This window comes from Pezoporus occidentalis, unplaced genomic scaffold (assembly GCF_034315485.1).
Source record: "Pezoporus occidentalis ecotype Australia unplaced genomic scaffold, CSIRO_AGI_Poc_V1 ctg126, whole genome shotgun sequence".
Taxonomy (NCBI): domain Eukaryota; kingdom Metazoa; phylum Chordata; class Aves; order Psittaciformes; family Psittacidae; genus Pezoporus; species Pezoporus occidentalis.
This window is the reverse complement of record NW_026913060.1, coordinates 1,736,801-1,760,575: the sequence shown is the minus strand read 5'-3', so window position 1 is coordinate 1,760,575 and position 23,775 is coordinate 1,736,801. Positions and strand designations below refer to the sequence as shown.

Genomic DNA, 23,775 nt, shown 5'->3' with positions numbered 1-23,775 from the left:
TACCTTTGTTATTCCACAGATCTGGTGGATCCTTTCTGAGTGCCATAGCCATTAGATATAAAATGCTTTCAGCTACCCTTGTGTTATCTTCACTGTTTTGCCTTTGGAGGAGGGGCTTTTTTTTGCTAGAAGCAGCTGCTGTATTTAAGGTTTAGGAGAGAGTCAGACAAGCAGGACATTAACGATTAATCACTTATTTTCCACACCACCACTCCACTCCCATCTTTTGCTCTGGGTTCCTTTGATGCCTCCTGGTCCCCCAGGGGCAGTCTGCTGAGGGTCAGGGCAGGCAGAGAGCACTGGGGTGCTCTTTGTTTTGTGCCCCGGTCTCAAGCTCCTCCGGAAGCATGCTGGGCTGCATGGAGCTGTTGTGCTCACTTCCCTTTCAACCTCACATATTTCCCATTAACGATGAGTGGGAAAGGTCAGGGAGAATCTCCTTAATGGCCTACTTGAGAGCAAGCAACAGCATTGGGAAATTGCTCTCTGATTTCTTGGGAATCCCAATAAGCAAAGAAAGTCCTAAGAAGATGAAGATATCAGTGTGTTAAAGGGGATTTCCCCTTGTGGAAAATGCTTCTGGTAGAATCGTCTCATGTAAAGTTGGGTATAACTCTCTCAGTGATTTGGATGGTAGGACAGTAGCCTTTATAGGAACAAAGAAGACAGATGCAGGACATGTTGCACAGATGCAGAGGGGTCAAGCAGTAGGAGCTAACCAGGCTCAGTTTAGTGCGGCCCACTTGGGTGCCTGTATGACATTTGGCATACAGAAAATTCCCAGGAAGGGTCTAGTCCACTGGCACTAACATAATGAAGGCATCAATACCTTCATCCTTCAGTTCATCTGTGGAGGCCAAGAAGTCTTCTCTTGACAGTTCCAAAATTTCTCAGAGATCAAGATGATGAAAGATTTAAATGTATTAACATTGCCTGATGATAATTCTTTTGGCCCAGGACAGAAAGCTCCATTTTCACCTGTGCACACTGTGCTTCAAATATAGAAGAAGAGGAAGTAATAGATAACATTCCCATCACCGTTTTCATAGAGAAGCTATCTGGTGTAAATCAGTGTTGTGCTATAGAGTTGAAGCCAATGAGCAATGTCAGGTTTTGCTCTGTCTATCACTAAATATTCCAGGGCTCTCTACCACAGAGTGTGCAAAATGTTGATCGATGTCCTTTACTGTATCCTTGCTCACAAACAAGCTCTTATTTGTCATTAGCATGTAAATAAGTCACTCTTCTATCCATCCTATAGTTGTTAAATAAATATTGTGAACCAAGTTTTCAGCATTCATTTCTTGTAGGAGGTCACTGAGGTGATTTTACAGAAATATCCTGTGACAGTTTTGCAAAACAGGATGAGTCTCAGCCTGAATTTCATGACTCTGGTTTTTTCCACTTCCATTCTGATGGTTACTGTGTTTTTGCTGTCGTGGGCAGGTGGTTAATTCATCCTGACTCACAGAGACCAGGAAAATGGAAACTTTGTCCCCTTTTCTTAGTGTCTAAGACATATGCATTATAAATTGCTTGTATTTTGGTATGACCTAGAATTCCTAGTCCATGTGAACTGCAGGCTGACTGTGTATACACAGTGAAAACTACTACATGCTGCTGATTGCGGTATAGCATGCAGATAGCCAAACGGATAGCTTTAAATGCTAGCAGTATAAATGAGGGAGCTAGTAGCTTAGTCCAGGTTGAAAAGCTTGCTGCAGAGTATGAGTAAATTAACCTGTGCAGACCAATAAATATATCCTATTTATAAACAATTCCTGCCCTCAGATTAAAATACAGAAACCAAGACTGGAAGGAAAACAGTTGTATCATCTTTATTCTACAGATGGTAAACTGAGGCAGAGATTAAATGGTTTGCCCAAGGTATCACTGGAAACCTGTGTCAGAGCCAGGACTGGAGCCACCTGTGCTTCAGCCTCTGACACAGCCACCAGCTCCTCCTTGTTCTCAGCACAGTGTAGAGTTGTGCTATATGCTGGCATAACTACTCTAACCCAGTAAATGTCAGTAAATGTCATTCTCAATTTTCACCCATTAAAAGGACAGAATTAGTTAGACTGGGAGTGTTAAGGATGCTGCTGGGCAAGGAAAATTGAAAGCTCTACTTCCAGTCTCACCCACTGATGACAGGGAGTTTGGGAAGGGAGTCAGCAGCAAGTTTTGCACTTAAATAATATCAACAGTGGTGGGCAGGGGTTTGGGAAGCAAATCTAATAGGTGCGTCTAGATTTGGCTAAGAATGAAAAGTGCACTTTCTTTCTACTGGCTGCTGGCTATTAAAAGCAAAGGGGTGGAATACATCCGACTTGCAAAACTTGAATACAGTTACTGCTATCTGCAAATGGGTGCCCCTCCCCGCTCATGTGAGCTACACAGGCTAAAAGAGAATGACACATGTGCTGTTTCCTTTTCCAGTTGTAAAGGGGTCAGGAGCCAGGCAAGGAGAGCCCGAACAAGAGGAGCATTTTCTCGGGCTCTTCCAGCTGTTCTGTTCAATCCCGCCGTCGGTTCTGAGCAGGGAAGAGAGACTGTCAACACAAATAAGGCATTTTTCAAAGGCATAAATTATGAGTAACCAAAACAATGCGACATCTCAACCACGTGAGTACCCTTATCCCCCTCTCCTTACAATAGCAGTGGATTTATCAGTCTGCTGCTTAAGGAAAAGACTGTCTAACGATTCATATATAAAAAAAAAAAAAAAAAAAAAGAAAAAAAACAATGCCTGAGACTAATACTGAAGAAAAAAGTTTTGATAAAACTCTTTTCCATTTTTATTCTTTGTGTTCGTGTGCGCGCGCGTGTCTGTGAAGAACCGAAACAAACTGCAAACTCTGGCTCCTGAATGGGACCGAGCAAAGTTAGTAACATTTCCGCCTAAACCCTGACTTAGAAAAGTTTCATTTGAATGTTTTTCCATCCCCCCCGCCTTCAGGAATGAAAATATGGAACATTTCGAAAGCATACTGATGCTTTTCTAAGTTATTAATGGTGCTGCCCAGCTTGTGTTTAGAGTCTCAAGCTGTCTGTGTGTAATATGAGATGCAAGGCACAAACTGACAGTCTCTATTTAAAGCCACAATGCTCCTGGAAATTTAGAAACGTGGGCTTTAGGACAAGCAAATTAGTTTCTCAGCAAGAGAGAATACAGGAGGGTGAGTCCTCTGCTGGCGTAGCACTGCATATTTCAGTAAATTTTAAAAGAAAGAATTTGTCCCAAACAGTCAAATGAGCAGAAGCTCAGCTGCAGCATGGCAGCATTCATTTTGGTACAGTATTAAAAAAAACAGTGGAGGGGAAGGCATTGGATTCTGATTTGATAACCGAGAAAAGTCAGTGGGAAAACTCCTGATGCTTCAATACCTCCATAGCTCTTTGATGGCTTTAGTATAATCTTTCCTGGTTTAGTTCAAGAGAGTATTTTTGTATTATTTTTAATAAACTGCAAATAGCAGAATTGTTTATGATTCTGTGGTATCAGTAATAAAGGCAGAAAGTACAGGCATCACTGTGGGAGCTGCCTGCAGTTCAGGATTTGATCCAGAGACTGGTGTAAGAATATTTGTTCTTTATGGATGTTGACACTGACAATGTTTCCCAAGCTCTGAATAAGGCAGGCTGATCCAGCAGAAATGGCACAATGAGCAGCATCTCTGGAATCCTGATCAGCAATTTCTATTTACTCTTTAGTCCTCTTTGCAAGTTCTAACCAACAACAAAGATTAGATGCTAGCTTTGTATTATATTTTATTCTTGTTTTATTCTGCAGTTCATAATACTATACCTTGCTTTCTATCGTTTCCATTACAACTTTTTTTCTACTATTGATAGGAAAAAATGTGCATGCTAATTCAGGTTCCTGAGAGTTTGGGTTTGAAAAAGCTTGAGTAAATTACTGCTGTTGGTGCTAACCAAGCGCGTTCAAGAGGGTGGTCATCACTCATTGTGGAGCATTTTGCTCATTATTCAATATCAACAAGTGTCCAGATCCAGTCTTGTATCTTTAGTGACAGGCTTGGCCTGGTGGCAAGACCAGGACCAGATCTACAGTGCTGAATACATTACAAATCACTTCCCTGACAGACCTAGGTTGTCAGCAGACCCCACAGAAGGACTTAGAGTGGATCTGGATGAGGAGTCAGCACCCCATGGTGCCTTTTGCCTGTTCATAATGAAAAAGGCTGATGCATCAGGTTCTCTTGTTCTTTCCAAAATCCAGACAGGAATTCTCAGCTTGAATCACTTTAGAATCATATGATTGCCAGAGAAAATAACTGTCTTACAGTCTTGCTAGAGGAAGTATTCTGACTGAAAAATAGTGACTATCTATTCTTTATTTGCTGTCATATTTTCCATTATTGAGTCAGACAGAATGTTCCTGTACTCTTGTATTTTGTTTCAACCTGTCTCTGGTTGGGTGTTGGTTTTGTTTTTTTACTTTTTTTCAAATGACATCGATTGAATTTGCAGATTAAAAATTAAATTAAATTAGAAGAAAATCTGATAGCACTATATTCCTGTACAATGCAAGTTTGGTGCATTTTTTTTTTTTTTATAATGGTTGAGGTTTTGGAGGTATGTCTTGGGGAAAGAGTGTTATTTCTTTGTAAAATTCAATCAGTTTTTGCAAGAAACAAGATACTGAAAGATCAGTGTGTTGACAGGCACTGCACAGCATGAAGAGCAGATGTTTGCCAGAGAGGAAGAGTAATTGGGAAAACAACTTTGCTTCATAACCATAGTGAAAATATTGAAATGTGTGTGAAAAAACATAAAGGAACAGCAAAAATCTTTGACTGTACTGAACGTATTAATTCATTGCTGAGTACCTGCAGGTGAGTCCATAGAGCACCTGTGTGCTGATGTAAACTGAACAGTGTTAAGTTATCTAATTGCTCATGTTCTTTGCTTATCTCCTTGTATTCACTCAGGACGACAAGGAATTTTTATTCATTCTATAAATACAGTATGATCCTGGCAATCCAGGTGGGAGCAGACTACTGTTTCAGATTTAAAATATTCAGCTCTGTGAACCCTGAAAATGTATTCTGCCTTTACACAGGGATATCTCACCACCTAATCTCGTGTACTTCCCATGTCCTGTTCAGATATCCCGTTGCTCTGAGTGGGCTGCCTGTGCACTCAACAGGGAGGCGAGGGAGCTAGTAATTCAGCCTACTGATGTTAGGCAGTGTGTGTATATTTACTTCATCATTCATTGTTAATGACATTTTTAAATGTGGCTGGAATAAAATAGAATTTTTAAGTAAAGATGTCTGCTACCAAACCCATACTGGAGTTGGGCTTGAATTTTGTTGGCTCTAATTCAATATAATATCTTGCTGTTTATCTGCAGTTGTTTTTTTTTTCTTCTGATGTAAGAGACGTAGCCTGACTGAAGGAATGTGAACGTCCTGATGTTTAAGTGCATTGCCAGAATGATTTGCTTCCTCCCACCTCTGCAAAGATGTACAGGCAGTATCTGCCTGACTTATTAACAAATAAGACTGACAAAACCTGAGGAATTACCCAGGTTTGCCAACCTCTGTCCAGACTGCAGCTTTTGTCCTCTTTTAGATTTCAGTGACCCAGTTCTGAGGCAATGGGACAGCTCAAATGAGGTGAAGAGCTCATGCAAATAAACATCACCTTGTTGAATGTTCAGTCTGGGGAAGCAAAGCCATCTTTGCAAAGCCATCTTTGGGGGTCAAAGGTGTTCCTCCACTTGGAGATCTGCACCTTACAGGCTTTAATCTGTACTTGGCATGCTGGGAATGTTTTATCTGGGGCCTTCTATACTTCAAATGCCAGCTGTCATGGAATTAGTGGTTAAGGAAAGCAGTTTGTGGAGGCTTCTCTTCCTCATCAGCTTCCAGCAGATAAGGTTTTCCTTCTTGGTGGGTAGAGAAGCAGCATGGTTTGTGCTATGTAGAACAATTGGCCCAAAAGGAGATCAGGAGGTAAGACTGGATCTCGGGCTATGTCCCAGCTGCAGAGAGAGGAAGAGGGTCAGAAACAGTGTGAAGCAAAGCAAGCCTTATGATCTGTATGCTTTTCCATCTGTGCTGCCAGCTGCAGTTCAGCCATAGCCCAGAGGCAAGCCCTGTGCTTGCTTGGGGGAGCAGATGCTGGTGCTGCCTCTGACCCATGAGCAGGTTTTGACTCCATCATGCCCAGCTTCTCCCCTGTGGCAGTGACAGCTAAGGCTTCTGGAAAAAGATTCAAGTATGTGTAGGCTGTCCCCCCAAAAGAAGCTGAGATCTTGGCAAAAATGGCCCCCAACTCATGGTCTTTTAAATGTTCCTGGAGCAATACCATTTACCTGCACGCAGGGTCTGTGAAAAGCCACAACTGATTCCTGTAGACTTTTAATTGTGTTATTCACTGCCTTGGCAATAGATCTGATTTCATTGCCCTTAATCAACAGAAGCACTTGTCTGTGACAGTAACTAATAAACAAAATTGGAGGCTATTGATTGTGAAAATTTTGGTCTTCACAGATAAACCTGTAAGCATTTATAAACAAGGAAACATATAGATTATAATAACCTCTCATTTTTAGCACAGAAGTCTCAAAATATGTCCCAGAAACGTTTATGTAAATTGAATGCTTCTGCTTGTATATTTGTTTCCCACCACATATGAATTGCATGTGCATTTGAATTGTAAAATCTGGCTTTATACCGCAGGCTCTTCCTGACACCCTCATTGCCTGAGATGTTAGGAAAATCTGCAAATTGAAAGGCTCAAAATGCACCTGAAATTTCAGTAATTAACAGCAGAAATGTTGACAAACCACTAAGCTGGAGGGAATAGACGGGAGGGAGTCCACCCAAATAGGAGTCTACTTTTTTAAAATGCACAGCTCTCAGCATTTCTGGGCACTGCTTTTCACACACACACAAATAGTAAAAACCAACCAAACAGGTTATGGCTGGTTATGTGCTTAAGCCTATTAGTATTACAGAATTGTGTAGTATCTGCATCTTGTTGCTGATATTGCTGCACCTTTCTTTCTAGGCTCTTGTGGAATATACCCTGTATCCACTGTTGTTCAAATGACTGAGTCCAATCAGCAAAGCCTTTTGTAAAACAGGCTTTTGGGACTGCATTCTCTAATGAAAGTCCATTTGTGTGTCTGGTCTGTGGAGTGCCTGTCTCTATTGTTGGGAAGGGATTAGTATTCCTATGGTACAGAGAAATTCAAGGCAACAGAGGGATCTGATTGTGCTAGGTTCTGTACAGGCACCCTTTCTTCAAAAGACTGGTAGACCGCATAGAGAGGACAGATTACAGGTAGGCGAGAAATTACTGTTTTCCAGAGACACTCCTGGAGAGGCAGCTTTTGCTTATGGGAAAGCATTTTATAGCAGCCAGTAGGTAGAAGTTAGTATTGATTACAGTAGATCCACTGGGGCAACAGTTCTTTGCTTCCCACTTCTCTAATTCTGTAATGCATGCCTGAGAAAAAGACAGAAGTCATTTAGCAACTGGCCTATTTGTTTCCCACAGAAAGATCAGAAAACATTTAAACACGGTGTTTGGCACTGGTAGGATATTTATTTACATGGTAGGAGGGTTTGTTTGTTTGTTGGTGGTGGTTTGGTTTGGTGATTTTTGGTTTGTTTGGAGGTTTTTTGTGGGTTGTTTGTTTTTTCCCTTCACATCCAAGTTGTGATAGGAAACGCATGAAAAACTGGGGGACACCCAGATGCCATAGTGAAGGAATATATAAGCACCTTCAGTGGGCAAGTATTTGAACAGCAGAGTGTGTTTTATTTACTTCTGAAAGACTACTTTACTTCTGAAAGACTTAAGTTCCAAAGTGAAATGAATTTGACACTGTTAGCCTAGTAATAAGTTGATGAAAAATTCACCAGTTGCTAAGCATTCTGAAAAACTATTTGGTGAATGAAGAAAATTGGCACTTGGAGAAATCAGGTTTGATTTCCCAAAAATTTATGAACACAAATGGAGAAAAGGACTGTCTTCTCTGGATAATTTATTTGTAACCCATAACTTAACTACATCAAGTAATGATACTACAACATTATAACAACAGACATGCTGCTTATAATTTTTAGCTGAAATAAGATCTGTACTCCTCTGTTTCTCCAAGAGTCAGCATGATCTAATTCACACCAGATTTCTTTCTCTTCCATGTTAGCACGGAAGTAAAATGCACTGTCTGTGCTATGCTGCTCCCTTATTGCAGATGTACCTTGCACGTGTGGTTTCACCAATGAGACACCTGGCCAAGTGATTTTCCTCTTAATTAATCTTCTCATCTGCAAAGGAGTCCAGTTTCTTATATCTTCTTTTTCTCTGACATATGTTTCACCACAGGGTTCTTCCCGATGAAGCAGAAAACTTCATTTAAAATCTCAATGGTTTAAACTTGTTTTACTGCATTGAAGTTTTAAAGTGATTTCCAACACACACACACACACACACACACACACGCCATCCACCTTCCCTTTCCCTCTCTTTTTCTTCGTAGAAGAAAACCCAACAAATTCAGTTATTTCATGAGGGTCTACTTCTTTCTTCTTCCGATAAGCCTGAAATAGAGTTAAGCTTTTTATCAGTAAGTTGCAGGGGGGCTTTTGAACACACCCTGAGACAGCTCCATGTTATCTTGTGTGATAAAGGTTACTGAATGTTTTAAATGTCTAGTTTTACGAGGTGGTCCACATTATAAAGAGCACGTATGACAAGGTCACAACAATGCAGAAGCAGACATCAAGTCCTTACATATGTGTAGGGGTTTAGATTTGCAAACAGACTATTTTGGTAACATCAAATCTAGAAGATAGATTTAAGCTCTTTATATATGTACCTTGTACCTATATATACACACAGAGTGTATGTAGATATACTGCAAATCTGTATGCACACATATACACAGAGAGACATATATATATACACATATATATATACACACACACACACACACCACCCTTTCAATACTTATATAGCTTTTCACTGGTCAGATATCTTGGTTTGGAGAGTTTTCTTTACCCAAACACACCTCTATTCACAGACCAATACTCACAAGCTCATGCTTCCATTTTTATATGGTAGATAACCTTCAGAAGTAGCAGAAAAAATTATTAGATTTTTTAAGGCATCACAGAGGCATAAACTCAGTAACAAGAAAGCAAGCGAAAAGATGACTTGGACTATATACAAAAAGTTGGAAAACATTACAAAATATCTTTTTATATGATATTGTAAAACATTAGCAAAACGGCCTTATGCAAATTATCCCTTGCAGATGCCAGATTCAGGTGTCTCTTCGCTGACTGTACTTTCAGAGTCTAGCAGCTCATGATGGTATAGACACTGAATCACTCCATGGTTTGAATTTTAGCATCTACAATATTTGCCTGGATTCATCTTGAATACTATTACAATGCCCATGTCCACATAAGCAAAGATCCAGATAAAAATAATGATGGTGACTCAGGAAACAAGGAGAAAGTAGATGTCCCTTATGGATCAAGCTATTTAAAAGGGGAGAATCCAGAACAGGAAAGGAAAAGTCTGCACTCTTCTTCAGCCAGGGAATGGTGCAAGATTAAACCTCAAGCAGACAGAAAATTTGGCCAGGTTTCTGTTCCTCTAGTAATACATCTGTGGTGTTTCTAGAAAACTCATAATTTTAGCATACTTATGCTGAAATAAAAGTTATTCTTTAAAGAATAACTACTCTCCTTTGGAAAGAGAATACTTATTCAAGAATTAATTCAATCATATTATCCACCTCAAACAGTTCTAGAAAAATTGATTTATACTGGAATAGGTTTTACAGAATTGCTACTCCAGGTTAACTTGATCCTTTTGTGTAGGCAAATTTATTCTCTGTACACAAGGGAAATAAGCTTGTTTTCTTTGAAAAGGTATTGTTACTATCACAAAAGCAAGATGTTTCTCATCTGCTAATTGGATGTTTCAAAAATTTCAGTCATTTAATAAGAGATGAAAAAGCAGCTCTTGATGACCAAATTTAGCTAAACCAAATAATCCTTAGGTAAAGCAAATAGCCCACAAATCGCGTACTTAACCACCAGTGATTAATATGTTATATGTATGAATGAGTACAAGGAAAAATATTTCTAGTGAATTGAGAAGAGTTACCATAAAAATGGGGTCATACAAGAATTCAGAAAACTTGTGTATGTTTTCAGAAATTCTGAAGTGTGTTTCAAATGGCACTCTGGATTTTTTATATTTTATTTCTGTCTTCTGGGATCTATATGGGTATATTGTTGAATTCTGTTTTCAAGGTTTTCTTAGCATGTATTAGAGCTAGAAATTTACCAATTTATTATGAAATTTCATTTTCTGTAAAGTCTGTTATTTCCTGAGGCTTTAATAACCAGTATTTATGAGCTAGCAAAGGTTTTTCTTTTAACTATTGATGGTTCATTTAAATCTCATGAGCACAGTCCCTGTCCTATTCAATACAGAGAGCAGAAAACTAAATTCTTAATGTATCTGTGATGCAAGGATGCTCTCAGAGAGCAGAGCAGTCTCTATCAGCCCCTCTCCTTTACACTTGCCCTCTCAAGTTGCCCACTGTAGATATCTGCATCTCCCAGTCCTTCCTGTCTCTCCCTTTCTCAGCCCACAGGTAAGTGCTCATATCTCAACATAGGAGAGACACACATGTCCCAGCTGTTAAATGTCATTTCCTCCCTTCTTTCAAGGACCTTCCACAGTCCTGGCAGTGGGAAGGAATAAAAGCACATGCAAGGAAGACATAAATCTTCCCCTGTCATCCTCTGGGGTGAGGCCTTTTTTCCTTTGGAGTTGCCCTCCCTTCCATCTCCCTTTTCTCCATTGGTTTCTCTTTGCTCTGTCATCTTGACAGCCAGCTATGAAACAACACCTCCTCCCTTCAGATATTTCCTGTCATAACATAGGAATTTTTATTTACAACCCGAGACATGTTTTTATATCCTGGATTACACTATTGGGAGAGTTTATCATTGTCTGTCTCTCTTGAATTTCCATACTTTGGAAAATCCTGACAGTAGACTTTGATTTTTGGATTCTGTTGCATGGAAATCCAATTTTACCCTTACTGGGGACTTTTTGAAAGAAGCCTATACTACTAGTTACTAATGGCAATTTAGTAACAGAAACAGGTGGGTATACACAGGATTATGCTTCATATTTACAGAAAACCCTGCATAAGGTGTTGAGTAGAGAAGATCAGGAAATAAAACTGCAGTTGAACACCGTACTTCCTTTCCAGCTTCCCCTTTGCTTTCAGACAAAAAGAAGTCATGGTTCTCTATGGTTCTTTCAATCTTTTTTCAAAACCACTGAGTGTGCTCTGCACACCCTGTCGCTTTTCTTATTACTGATCCTCTTCTTGATCCAGTCATGAGCTGGAGCAGTCATGCTCCAGTCAATGGCTTCTACTAACATCAGCATAGCCAAGAAGAACTGCAGTAAGTCAAGGAGGAGAAAGGTACTTTGTAGGGCCTTCTTGTGCAGGCTGGGTCCTCTTAATGGGAAGGGATCAATTCTGAAAACTTTTTGATTGCCTGTGACAATCTCCCATCTCCCACTGAGAAGTGTGTTCTCCATCACTAAAGCTCAAGTATGGTTAATGTCAGGATGCCTAATTATTCTTAAAACAAGGAAAACTCACAGAATCATAGAATAGTTAGGGTTGGAAAGGACATTAAGATCATCTAGTTCCAAACCCCCTGCTATGGACAGGGACGCCTCACCCTAGACCTAGACCCTGTGATTCTGTGATATTGCCCAAGGCTCTGTCCAACCTGACCTTGAACACTGCCAGGGATGAAGCATTTACCACTTCTTTGGGCAGCCTGTTCCAGTGCCTCACCACCCTCACAGTAAAGAACTTCTTCCTTATATTCAATCTGAACTTCCTCTTATAACATTACCCTTTATCCTATCACTCAGTCCCTGATGAAGGGATCACCTTCTGTCTCACCTTCTGTATGAGCTCTCATGCTCTTACTTAGTCACCCATCTCTACATATCTCCCCAGTTTATGCTCCCTTCTTCTCAAGTTAACCATCCCACATCCTGACCCAAGAACCCAGCTTCCATTTCTAACTACTTACTGTACAGGGGACAATTTGAGATTGCCTCAAGTACAAGCCATTACCACAAAGGCATGCATGATGACTTCGTGTGGTGACAGATGGAAAAAACGGTGTTGTACAGTCCCAGAAAGAAGCTGGTTTGCTCATAGCCTGAGTTAGCCAAGTTTTCTCTTCCATTTCGAGCTCTCCAGTCAACATTTCTTTCCTACTCATGGTTATTAGCAAGCTCTTACTATCTTTCCTCTCACAGCCTTTCTATTCCTCCTTAACAAAATATATTGTCTATTGCATAAATGCATAAATGTATACTTTTTGTTTTGTTCATTCTGTAAATTCTTCAGTATAGAAATCATCTCCCCTTCATCTCCATCTTCTTTCTAAATTAAAATCACAAAAAAATTATTTGCCACTTCAGTGCTCACGATAAGGGCACTGACAGCATCCATCTTCCTAACTTACCTGATCAAGTTGCTCATTCTAGGCAGAGATTTAGGCCTTCTGAAGCATAAAGATAAAAGCAGAAAACAACTTTAGGTATGATGTTAACTGGCAAAGCATATAAAGTTGGAAGGACTTTAGGGTTTTCTCCTTGCAAATATTTTTCCCCTAAACATATTTCTTTGTATTCTCCGAGATAGTCTCTAGACTGTGGAGATCAAAGCAAGCTGGAAATCCAGCAGAGTTTTTAAGTGCATTAAAGGTAGCGTGTTTCAAAGCTACATGCCTGGACATTTAAGCACTATGGAAAAAATGAAGTAGCAGGTGTCAATACATGTAAAACTGATTTTTCTAATCTGAATACTTTTCAACTTGTTAAAGCCTAACTCTGTGACAAAAAAATTGACAAAAAGCAAAAACAAAGGATGCTACATGCAGGCACAGGCACACAGGACAGTATAAAACCCAAGGCACCAGCCAGATCAGGGCTTTCTCTTTCAGCCACATTTCTGATTTTGTAAGTCATTTACAGCAGTAAGATTGTGGATTTACCAGACTTATGTGGAGCGTGGAAAATCTGAGCATGACGTGAATGCTCCTTGTGAGATTTGAATACAAAAATGTAGTTCTCTGCTGCACATTTTTTTGCTAAAGAGTATAAAATGCCATCCACTACATATTAGTGACACTTTGTAAGTGTCTGCATATTGTGAATAGATATAACCAGTCTTTAATGCTCCTCACTTAGCAACTGAAACACTGTGGAAATATTTTCATGTGGTTTCAGAAACAAAATAAGACTTTTTATGACTCCTAAGGAAATGAGAACATAATACCAAGAGGTGCCCACCAGATCTAACCCCTCTCCTACCATAACTTTTGGCACATTAATTCTGATTATCTATAGCTGCAAAGAGAGAGCTTCATAACCTTTGGTTCTGGCATGTAAACAAATAGTTGACCATTTCTACCTCCTTCGCATTTTGGCAGAGCTTCTCAGGAAATGCCTTACTCACTGCAAGTCAACATTGCATTACTGAGGTCAGTGGTGTTGAGATACTTGTACCCTGGAACTTCAGATTGCTTATATTGATTTTATTGAACTTTGGATCAGAATTTGTTAATTTCAGATCTTCACTTTTTAATATTAGTCTGCTTTAAATGCATTGATGAGCTCATGACAGCCTCATCTTCTAATATCACCACAGATTTTAACAAAGGTAAAGTGATTTATCAGCGGTAACTAGACCTCTTGTGTGAACCATTATTAAAGGCAAGGGTAGTGAGGAGCAAAAAAGATAAACTGATCCTGTATGCTTCCCAACAAGACTACGTCCTGTTGTTTCAAGATTCTTGCACATTAAGAAACAATGTCTTTGGCTCCTGAGCTCATTCTCCCTGTGGATTAATGATCCATAAGGGACTCCTTGTTCCAAAGAGGAGTAAATCACCCCTTCCAGTTTTGGAAGGTAGGAATGCAACTGGGGAGATAAATGCCTTTGTATTTCTCTGAACTTTGCAGTTGCTCCTTGGTAAAATATTTCCCCTTCTGGAATCCATTAAGAGTTGTGAATCTCAGACAAAGACTTTTCTTCCTCCTCCCACATTCTGTGTGAGACACCTAATCTCTTGCATCCTGAGGACATAACCATTTGTGAGCTGGAAACAGAGCATCAGACAAACCCTTCTCTTCTTGGGGGATCTCCTCTGATTTCCTTTGCTTGTGATGAATGAAACCTTTCATTTCAAATTCATCTGACTTATGTCAGAAGGGTCATAACTGAATGGAACAGCAGTGGGGTGGCAGAGATGGCTAAAATTGTTTAAAATGCATCATTGCTAAATAAGAATCAGCTTTAAACAGGGAGGGGGAAAGCAACAGGAGGTACAACTGCATGGCACTGTTTTTAAGATAAAATGCAATGTGGAGTTTTTCCCTGACTCCATGACTTCCACTTCCTTTAAAGAAAAGGTCGTGCCTTCTGTCACAGGCAGCTACATGCCTTCCCCAGACAGGAAGTGTATCCTGTGTTCTGTTTTCTTCAGAGACTGGTAGCAGTGCAGATGACAGCTTGACTTCCACATGACTCCTTCCAAGCTGTTGCTTTTAAGTGACCTGAGTACCAACTTGCTGGGTAAATCTCCCTCCCTTTCAAATTTGGTGCAGCCCAGCTCCAGAATCTTGCAAAGTCTGGCAGCTGCTGGAGGTGACCTGAAGGGAAAATACAAGCTACTCCCTTTGGAGGTCTGAATGCCTATTTCTGTCAGATATGAAATTGCAACAGTCACTGGGGAGGGAGAGGGAAAGCACATGTCCTGCAATTAAAAACTGTCTGTCATTCCAGAGAGAGGGATGCATTTTTATCACCGAATAAGAAAAATAGGCTTGGAAACCAGAACATCTAGCCCATGCTGTTTTCCAGCTAAATGGTATCCTACACAGCTCACACCTGAGAAGAGGCTATCAAAACTTAAGAGATCAATCCCTGCCTGGCACCTACCCCCTCCCCCCCCCCGCCAAGTCATGCCCTGCTGCCTGCAGCACACAGCAAGATCTAGGACTTGTGGGTGGCTGAGGGAAGCCTGCCAGGGAGTTACTGATATATGTGGGTGTCCAGCTTTGCAGATGATTTTGTTTGCCACTATTTGGCAGATTAAGGTAACAGCTTGTTGTCTGTGGGCATGAGCACCCATATTCTTAAAAGGGTACTTCTCCCCCACACTGAACATAATCCTGGAAGAGGGGAGATATAGCAAGAAATGCAAAAGCAGTCATTTAACAGGCACAAAGCTGTGGCATGACAGCTGTGGCTGAGGGATGTACCACCTTTGCAGATTCCCAGGGAACACGTCTGTCTTTCCCATTCTCCATCTTCGCTGGGATACTTCTGATCCATCTTCTAGCTAATGGGACTTGGTACTGATTTTTCTCATCCGTTTTTTCACTGCCATTGCACAACAAAGTGGTGTTGTGGCTTCTCCAGTGCTGTCTGTGTGTTTCCCTCGGCCCTCACCAGCTGACTGTTAGGGAAACTGCCTCCTCTTCCCATCTGCTACAGTATCCATGACAACTGATTACCAATGTAGGTTTGATCCTGATGGTGCTAGGTATTCCTGCCTAAGCAGGACTTACATACTTTTTCAGCTCTGCCCATGAAAGTGCTGTAATGAGCATGGATCTGATGGTCGTGTCTTGCCTGTTAGAGCCAGTAGCAGATGCCTAATGGAGAGTTAAAGCACAGGGCAACCATCTAGAGGTCTGAGGCATGGGAAATTCTTGAGCCAGAGTTAGTATTTTAGTGTATAAAGGGTTGCCTTGGGGTGAAAAAGCTTTTGCAGTTACTAAAGTTTCTCACATGAAATACTTTCAACTCTTGCACACATCCAGACTCAGCCCTTGGCAGGACTGAGCCTTAACTCCCCCTCTTCCCTCTTCTTGAATGAGCTCTTTTAATTTGTAGTTGAAGGAATTCAACCTTAAGAGCTCAGCCTTACTGAATGCACAGCTCATGTCAGGGAGCAAGGCACTCCTCTGCGTGCTCCTCCAGGTAAGCACAGTGCCTCCAGGAGCCACACAGAAATGCATGTGGCCTTGACCTTATCCTTTTGTCACCTCTAACAGCCAGCCGTGCAGCAGGAGCTGGCCCCAGCAAGGATAAAGGCTGCTGCCTGAAGCTATCCATGCAACACAGCACAGAACAAGGATGCCAAGTTGCCTAGCAGCTGCCTGGGAATGCAAGTGGGATAGGGAAAGTCTCTGCCTCTCCTTCCCTCCTCATTTAGCAGAGCTCCTACTTGTCAGAAAAAAATGTTCAGTGGAAGGCTTTAAGGGAGTAAAGCCAGACTTCTGTTTATGTCCCTTGTTTATAAAGCATGTGCATATCCAAGGCAACACTTCCTGCTGTCTCCTAATGGGACTCCTAAGAGCAAAGAAGCTAGGAAGACAAGACTTAAAGCTTCTCCCTGTGTGTTTCACTGTCATGAGGTGGCAGGGGCATGGGGAAGGGCTACCATGTCTCATGAAAGTACCTTAGTTGATTTAGAAACATAGGCATTCAGGTCCTGCTGGAGAAGGAATTAAATTTGACAGGTAAGCCCTGTAAAAGTGTGGCCTGTTTCATCCGCTTCCTTCAGTTTTCTATTCCATGCAGATGGAATTAAAAAACAGAAAAAGGATGTGGGCTTTACCCTTCTCTGACTTGTAACAGATACATACTTGTGTCCAAGCCTCACCCTGACATGAAGTGCAGCACAGCTACCCCTGAAATAAACCGCAGCTCACACATATCTCAGGGTGGAACTTGGCTCTTTAACAAAGTTTAATGGGAGTCTGCTCTGGCTGAACTCTACTTATGACTTCACATTTTCCAGGGCTGTGCTAGTGCTATTGGTTTGTTCATTTTTCTTTTTTTTTTCCCTTTCCTTTTTTTTTTTTTTTCATTCTCTTTATACTAATAGGTGTTTCAGTGGGATAACTTGACCTTATGATACTGTTCCAAAGCAGACTTCTCTGGAGGCAACAGTAAATAGTTTGGGTATGTTATGAAAGGGCTTTGAGAAATTTTCAGGCTTGCTCATGACTGCTTGAGAAGGCAGATGTTTGCAGCCTGTTAGGCAGCATCAAGTGGTGAATTAAGCTGGGAAGGTGGAAGACAGAGAGGATGGACAGAGGCTAGATATGATGATCTTGATGATGAATCCTCGTTTCTATCATGTTTCTATATCATAAAATAAAGTTTTTAAAAGCTTTCACCATTTCCCTAACTGAACAGTTGAAATGTGTGGGATATCTGCCACAAACTTCAAAGGAAGCAGAAGCAGTTTAACAGAGAGCTTTTGCAAATTCCACCCAGTATGTGTACCATTTGGTATTTTATTTTGCGTGTTGGAACAGTGCCCTACTTTGATATGAGTGTAAATAGGACAGCGGTGACTGCTGCTGGGCTGCAGAGTGTGATTGCTGCTGATTCAGCTGTGGAAAAGCAGCATCCCTGAAGGCAGGGAGGGAAGAAGAGGGTAATAGTTTTAAGATCCCTATTTTGACAGCTGAGGGGCCTTTCTTCTTAGTGCATTACAAATATTCTTACACAGGGCATACCAAGGCCAGCTTTTTCCACGGCCTTCTAGAACTGCTGTATTTCGAAGGAGTCACTTGGCTGTGAAAATCTGGAGGTTTCTGTTCTGTTCATAGCAATTTAGCAAGGAGATCTCCAGCTTTATCCAGCTGTTTTTCTCCTTATGCTTCTCTTCTTCTTTTCTTCACCCCCCCCCTTTTTTTTTTTCTGAGTGCAGGTCTGTATTGTATTTCATCCATCCAAAAGAGCATTCCTGCCTTTGGTCTTTCTATTCTTTCTATTTGCACATAGCAAACCCCTCCCTGTTAACAGATTGACAGTCAGTCAGACTACATGGTGATGTGGATTACTTATTTTACCGATAAGTAAATACCCCCCACTTCATTCCTTTTGGTGGACTGTTTTTCAGCTGGATCAGCTTGAAAAGGAAAGGGTTAGGAACAAGAATGCCTTTTTCTTCTGGAATGTGCCAGCCAGCTCAAATCACAACAATTTACTCTCAGTTTTCCTGCATGATATTTCGTACATTTTGGAAAAGACCAGTCCAAAGGGTTTACTGTAAGTGAAAAATATGTTGATCAGAGAAATTCCGTAGTAAGTATTTGTTGCTATTGAAAAATACTAGGCCATATTTCTTTGCTTAATGACACGCATTAATCCTCCATTGAAATTGCCAGGGCTGTCCAAGCTAAATCAGGCTTTAAAGGTTTAAAATATAGTCCAGACTATAAAAATGTAGCATTCTGGCCAAAAAAATGAGCTGAAAATAATCTCAGCAATGTCCTTTTGTTTTTTCCTTTGCTACTAAGGGCATCATCTACAAGCTTTGAAATGGTCCCAAAATTATGGCATTTTTAAAATTGGTGACCAAAATATTAATATTATCCGAGTGCCCACTGCTACTTCTGTTTTCAGTCCAGTTTCCTAATGAAATTAGTCTTATGTGTTCCTGCCGTCTATCTGTCTGCTTAATCGTCTGTTCATCCTTCACTTCCCATCAATAACTTTTGGATCCACTGACCAGTTTCAACCAGATTTGAAAGAGTCAGAAGCCTGAGAAATTATTATCATTCTCCAAGTTGTATGAAAGTTGTCATGTGTCTGCAGAGACATTCAAGTGAGCAGTACCACAAAAAGGACTGCTTATTAGGAAAAGAACCTAAACAGTAATGCCTGGGGTTTATTTTCCCTAATTATAACTCCAGAAAGCTAGGCTTCTAATCTAAGATGGTATTCTAGGTTTGCTTCTTCATTGAACAGAAGAGAAATTCCCATCCTATCCACCAGGATTCATCACATCTCTGTTCAAGCTGAATGGATCTTATTGAAGGAGGCATGCCAGAACAGAACAGAATATTTAATAGAGTATCAAATAGAATATTGAGTAGAATATCAAGTAGAATATCAAATAGTATATAGAATAGTTGGAAAGGACCTACAACAATCATTTAGGCTAACTGCCAACTACTGTCCTCTCTGCAGCACCTATGGAGACAGACAGATCACACAGACTCCTTTCCACCAGTTAAATATCTCACCAGGCTGGTTATTACCTTTCCACCTGTGTGGAAACATTCACATTTTGTTACGAGAGAGGAACATTAGTAATGAGTTGTTAATGAATCTCACAACAATAAAAGCCCCGTAATGAAAAACAGTTAGTATATGGCATCAATGAAGGTTTTCATGCTTAGCTCTGTTAATGTGTTCAATATGCTATTTGTCAAATAATGCCAGAAAATAATAGGCAAGCAAGACTTTTTTCTTTTTCTTCCTCCTCCTTTTGACAACTATTGCACAATCTGTCTCAAATTGCTCCAATTAATGATAGATGGCAAAGACGTTTTGCTAAAATTGCTCAACTGAATTCAGACAGCTTGGAGTTGATACCTAAATGCGTTTCAGATAATAAAATGGGCTTTGTCTTTTTAAATGGAGCAAATAAGCAAAAGAAATCTGCATATTTATTGCAGAATCCTTGAAAAATGAGAAATATTGTTGCCCTGAGCTACTATTTGCCTTGCAAGTTTCTAAGGTGTTTCAATATGGTTTATTTTCCTTGTTTAATATGCTCAATATTTAAAGCATTTGCAAGATTGTTTCCACTACAGATATCTCCATTAATAATATTAACCTCATCAGTGCTTCAGGAAAGATCTCTCTGTCCCTGAAGAGCATATGCTAAACATCCTGACATTTCCACTTGCATTGCTTAGTAGACAGTGCCTTAGGCAAGTGCTGGTGTATGAGCTGGATGTAGCTGGATACAATTCATATCAAACGAGCTGGGGGATGAGCAAAGAGAGCTCCTGTTTGCACGAGCTGTCACCTGTCAGACTGCTTTGCTACAACATACTGGTGGTAGGAATGAGACATAAAGAAGCCTGCCCATGATTATACTTTCTAAGGTTAGCAGTCTGGCATTACATTCTTTGAATTGTAAGGATATCTTTGTGCCTAACTGCAGGCTTTTGTTAGGTTCCAGGTGATTTCTAGATGACATCATCTGTAGTTTGATCATATCAGCAGTGATTTAGGCACAAGGTCAAGCTTCTACATCTCAAAACAAGAAACAGACATCTATTAGCTTTAATGGAGTAATTGCTGTTTCTTCCCTTGTGTGTCACTGATCATTAAAACAAGCTTTCTGCAAGCAACAGAACCAGTGAAACACTCTTGCTTTTGGATTTATGCCTCTTCTGCTTCAATCCCACTGCCAGCATGTACTGGCTCCCTCCCACAGCAGCTCCCCATGGGTAGGGGAAGCATCTTCCTGCAGCTCCTTGGGATCTATATCCATCATGACTGAACAGCATGTGGTGACTGGAGAACCCGCTGCTGTTAAACAGAGCTCAGAATTGCTGAGGCCTCACTGCCTTTCCTCCACTGCTGAGCTGCTCTAGTTTCCCTTTTCTCTCCAGCCTACTTTTTTTTCATGAAAATTGAGGCAAAGTGCTTATCTTTGCCTGCTCTTCCTTTAAATACAGTTGGAGTTGAATAATAGAGTCAAAACTTGCAAAGGTTACAAAGACAGTCAGGCACACAGTAGGAACAGTGAAAATCAGTGCAAAATTGCTGATGAATTTATTTGGTGGAAATATTTCAAATACTAACAGTTCAGTATGTCTTAGTTATGGGAATTGATTTTAACTAATCTTGAATGGTTGCACATCCACATAAAGGGTATGTTTTAAATGTAATCTAAACCCTAGTCTTAAGAAGCTATTAAGTTCATAAAATCAAGCACAGCAACATTAAGAAACACAAAGATCACCTTATCATGTGATGATAGGCCTGAGTCAGAACTGAGGCCGGTAGACCTGTTAGGTACAAATGAAAAGCATGTCTTGGTAAATAATTTCATGAAGTTTAGCAGTTAAATTGCCTTACTACATCATATAACTATTTATACAAGGGGTTGGGAAAGAATTGTCATGTCCTTCAAGACCTCTTGGCTTCTGGCTTTCCAGTGAAAGGTTCTGGCTCAAATTTTTATGCTTATGTTTCCAATTTGTGAAGTTTAAATCAGTAAGGTGCACTTCTTTCATGCACTGTTTCTCAAGAATAACAAAGTATCTTTTACAGGTTGTCAAGCGGGCTTTTACTGTGTATGTAGTTAGGTCCTTTGATTACCTACGATCATTTGCAACATTTGCGGTAGTTAATAATTAAGCACCTGATCATTTCCATTCAGCTTTGATCTCAGTGACTGAGCAAATGACTGATTTGTTCCCATTTTGATTCAGCAAAAAATGACTAGAGCTTGAAATTGTTGACTTTGGAGAAAAGTCAGGCAGAAATTATTTGGCAGATTCCCTGGATATTTAGTGTTTCTTTCAAACCTTCACAATTAAAAATCTCTTAAAGAAGTACTGTGTTCTGATGAAGCAGTGGAAGGTGGGAGGAGGAGGGGCATATGCTCGAAAACCTCCTGATCATGCACTGTAGCTTATGAACTGATTCATACCCCATTTGTCACTCCTTCTTTAATGAAGCAATATCAGGTCAATTTATTTTCCCCAGCAAGATGTTGAACATTTGTAGCATGAGCAGACTTTGATGGTTGTGGAGCAAAAATGTAAATGATGACCTGGTTACATTAGCATATTTACATGGAAAAGTAAGAAACTTTTCCCAGCGATATGATTATAAACATGAGGTAGACAAAACAGGTCACAACTTTAAAGTTGCCACATGCAGCATTTTTTGAAAGAAATTAGACCTTCTTCTGGGTCCACAAACTTCATGCACCTTTTTACCATAAGAAGGCGGCATTTGCTCTTCAGACACCAAGCAGCTTTCCCATAGGAGCACAATAAAACCCAGACACTCTACATGAGCAGCAAGACCACCACTGGGTGGAACTTGATGGTTCCCACATCCCATCTCTAAAACCAAGATTTCTGCAGCATCCTGCTTGCTCAGGAACAGTGTCAGGGAAGCAGCTCCTTTCTCTAATTTCTCCTCTGCTCTAGGTTTCCTCTGCTGGCCTTGAAATATTCTCCTCCTTCTTGATGCTGTAAGCATCCCCCTGAATTTGTCAATTTTTCACTGCATATATACATCAGTGTGAATACATGTGACACATTAAATATCTGTTACCAGTGGAAAGATGGGCCTACAATAAGCTCTCTTTCAAGTTCTGTGCTGAACGGGAGCTTTAAGGTTGTAGCTTTACAGTACTTCTAAGGGGGAATTGCTACTTTAGTGCTCTTGCTGAATGCACTTTGCTTAATTGCCATCAGAATCAGTGGCTGATATGCAGCTACCCTGAGCAAAGAAACTAAAGTACTTTAATGCATGTCTCTAATACGTGAAAATAATGATAATTAAAAAAGTACATGGTTCATCAAACTTGAAAGGGTAATTTGGGGAGTGTTGGTTCTTTGGAGGAGAAAGAGAAAAGTTTGATTTGACTAAAAACCTGTGGGGGTTTTAGATTATGTAACCCTTTAAAACATAATTTCCGTCGATTTTTAAAGGTTTGGTTTTTTTGTTTGTTTTTTTTTTCATTGTGAAATATAGTATATCTGATCAGTTTGGAAAGATCCCTATTATTTTTCACCTAAAATAATTTCCCAAATTTCATGAACATTTTCTCATTTTCTCTCTTACTATTAAGGGATAGCATATGTTTACTTTTTTACAAGTTGACTTGTCTCTCTGTCTCTGATTTTGCACAAGACCCAAGTGTAATTAGGTATCACAAAAGAAGGAGGAACTGTGTTAGCAAAGCCATTACTCCCTCAAACATTGTAAAACATGATTTCTCTGATTTGCTTTGTAACATTAAAATGGTACCAAAATACATTGCTGACAATGTATACCAGAACCAAATGACAACTGCTGAAATTATTTGGCAACTCTGATCTAATTAATCTAATTTGATAATGCCTTTTTACCCTCACTGTATTACAAAGTGTGAGAAAACTTGAATAGACCTTTATTTTCATTGAATGTAACTGGATTTTTTCTTCTCAGAATTAACAACAAAGTACTTGGTAGCTAGAATAGCAAGAGGATTGGGCTCAATGCTTTTTAATTTTTGTAGATACTTTTAATCTGCATGATTTACCTTACATTTAGAGCACAGTCCATTTACTTACCCAAAAGATCATGTGCTTGTTGTTGTTGAATGTCACCATTGTTGTCTTTATAATAACTTAGTATATAAATGGAAGCCAAATTATTCTTTCTGTTTTCCAGATTGACAGATGAGAAACTACTCAATTGTGAAAAAAACAGCCTTGGTGTGTTTCATTATGTAATGGGAGATGGTGATGGCTTTTTCAGCAGAATGTATCAAATTGATGGCTCAGGCTGGTGACCCTTTGGGTTAAGATATGCCAGCTCTGGCAGGGCACTGGACACTTACTGGCAAACATTAAAATAGGTAATGACTTCCTTCTTTTAATCCAGAAAGACCTCAGTGAGATTCATCTGATGTCGTAACAGTGTCCAGAGAGCAGCTTGAGAGATTAACATGTTTTTGATATGAAGTTTTCAGAAGTTGGCTCAACTAATTTTTACACATGCTGCTGCAGTGAACCAGTTCTAACTGTAGCTTGTAAATTAAATCAGTGTGTTAAGGTTAATAGATTCATGATTTGCTCATGAATGCAGTGTGTTGGCAAGGCACAAACATA

General features: G+C 40.0%; 1 protein-coding gene across 1 annotated transcript in view; it reads left to right on the top strand.

Annotated features, from left to right (window-relative positions):
- Positions 1-2,415: 2,415 nt before the first annotated feature.
- The window catches only part of GYPC (glycophorin C (Gerbich blood group)), a 30,814-nt gene continuing 9,454 nt past the window's right edge, over positions 2,416-23,775 (top strand). Inside the window, exon 1 of the mRNA XM_062607819.1 lies at positions 2,416-2,625. Coding sequence (XP_062463803.1) covers positions 2,592-2,625 — 34 coding nt within the window. The 5' untranslated portion in view covers positions 2,416-2,591. The remainder of the gene's footprint in view (positions 2,626-23,775) is intronic.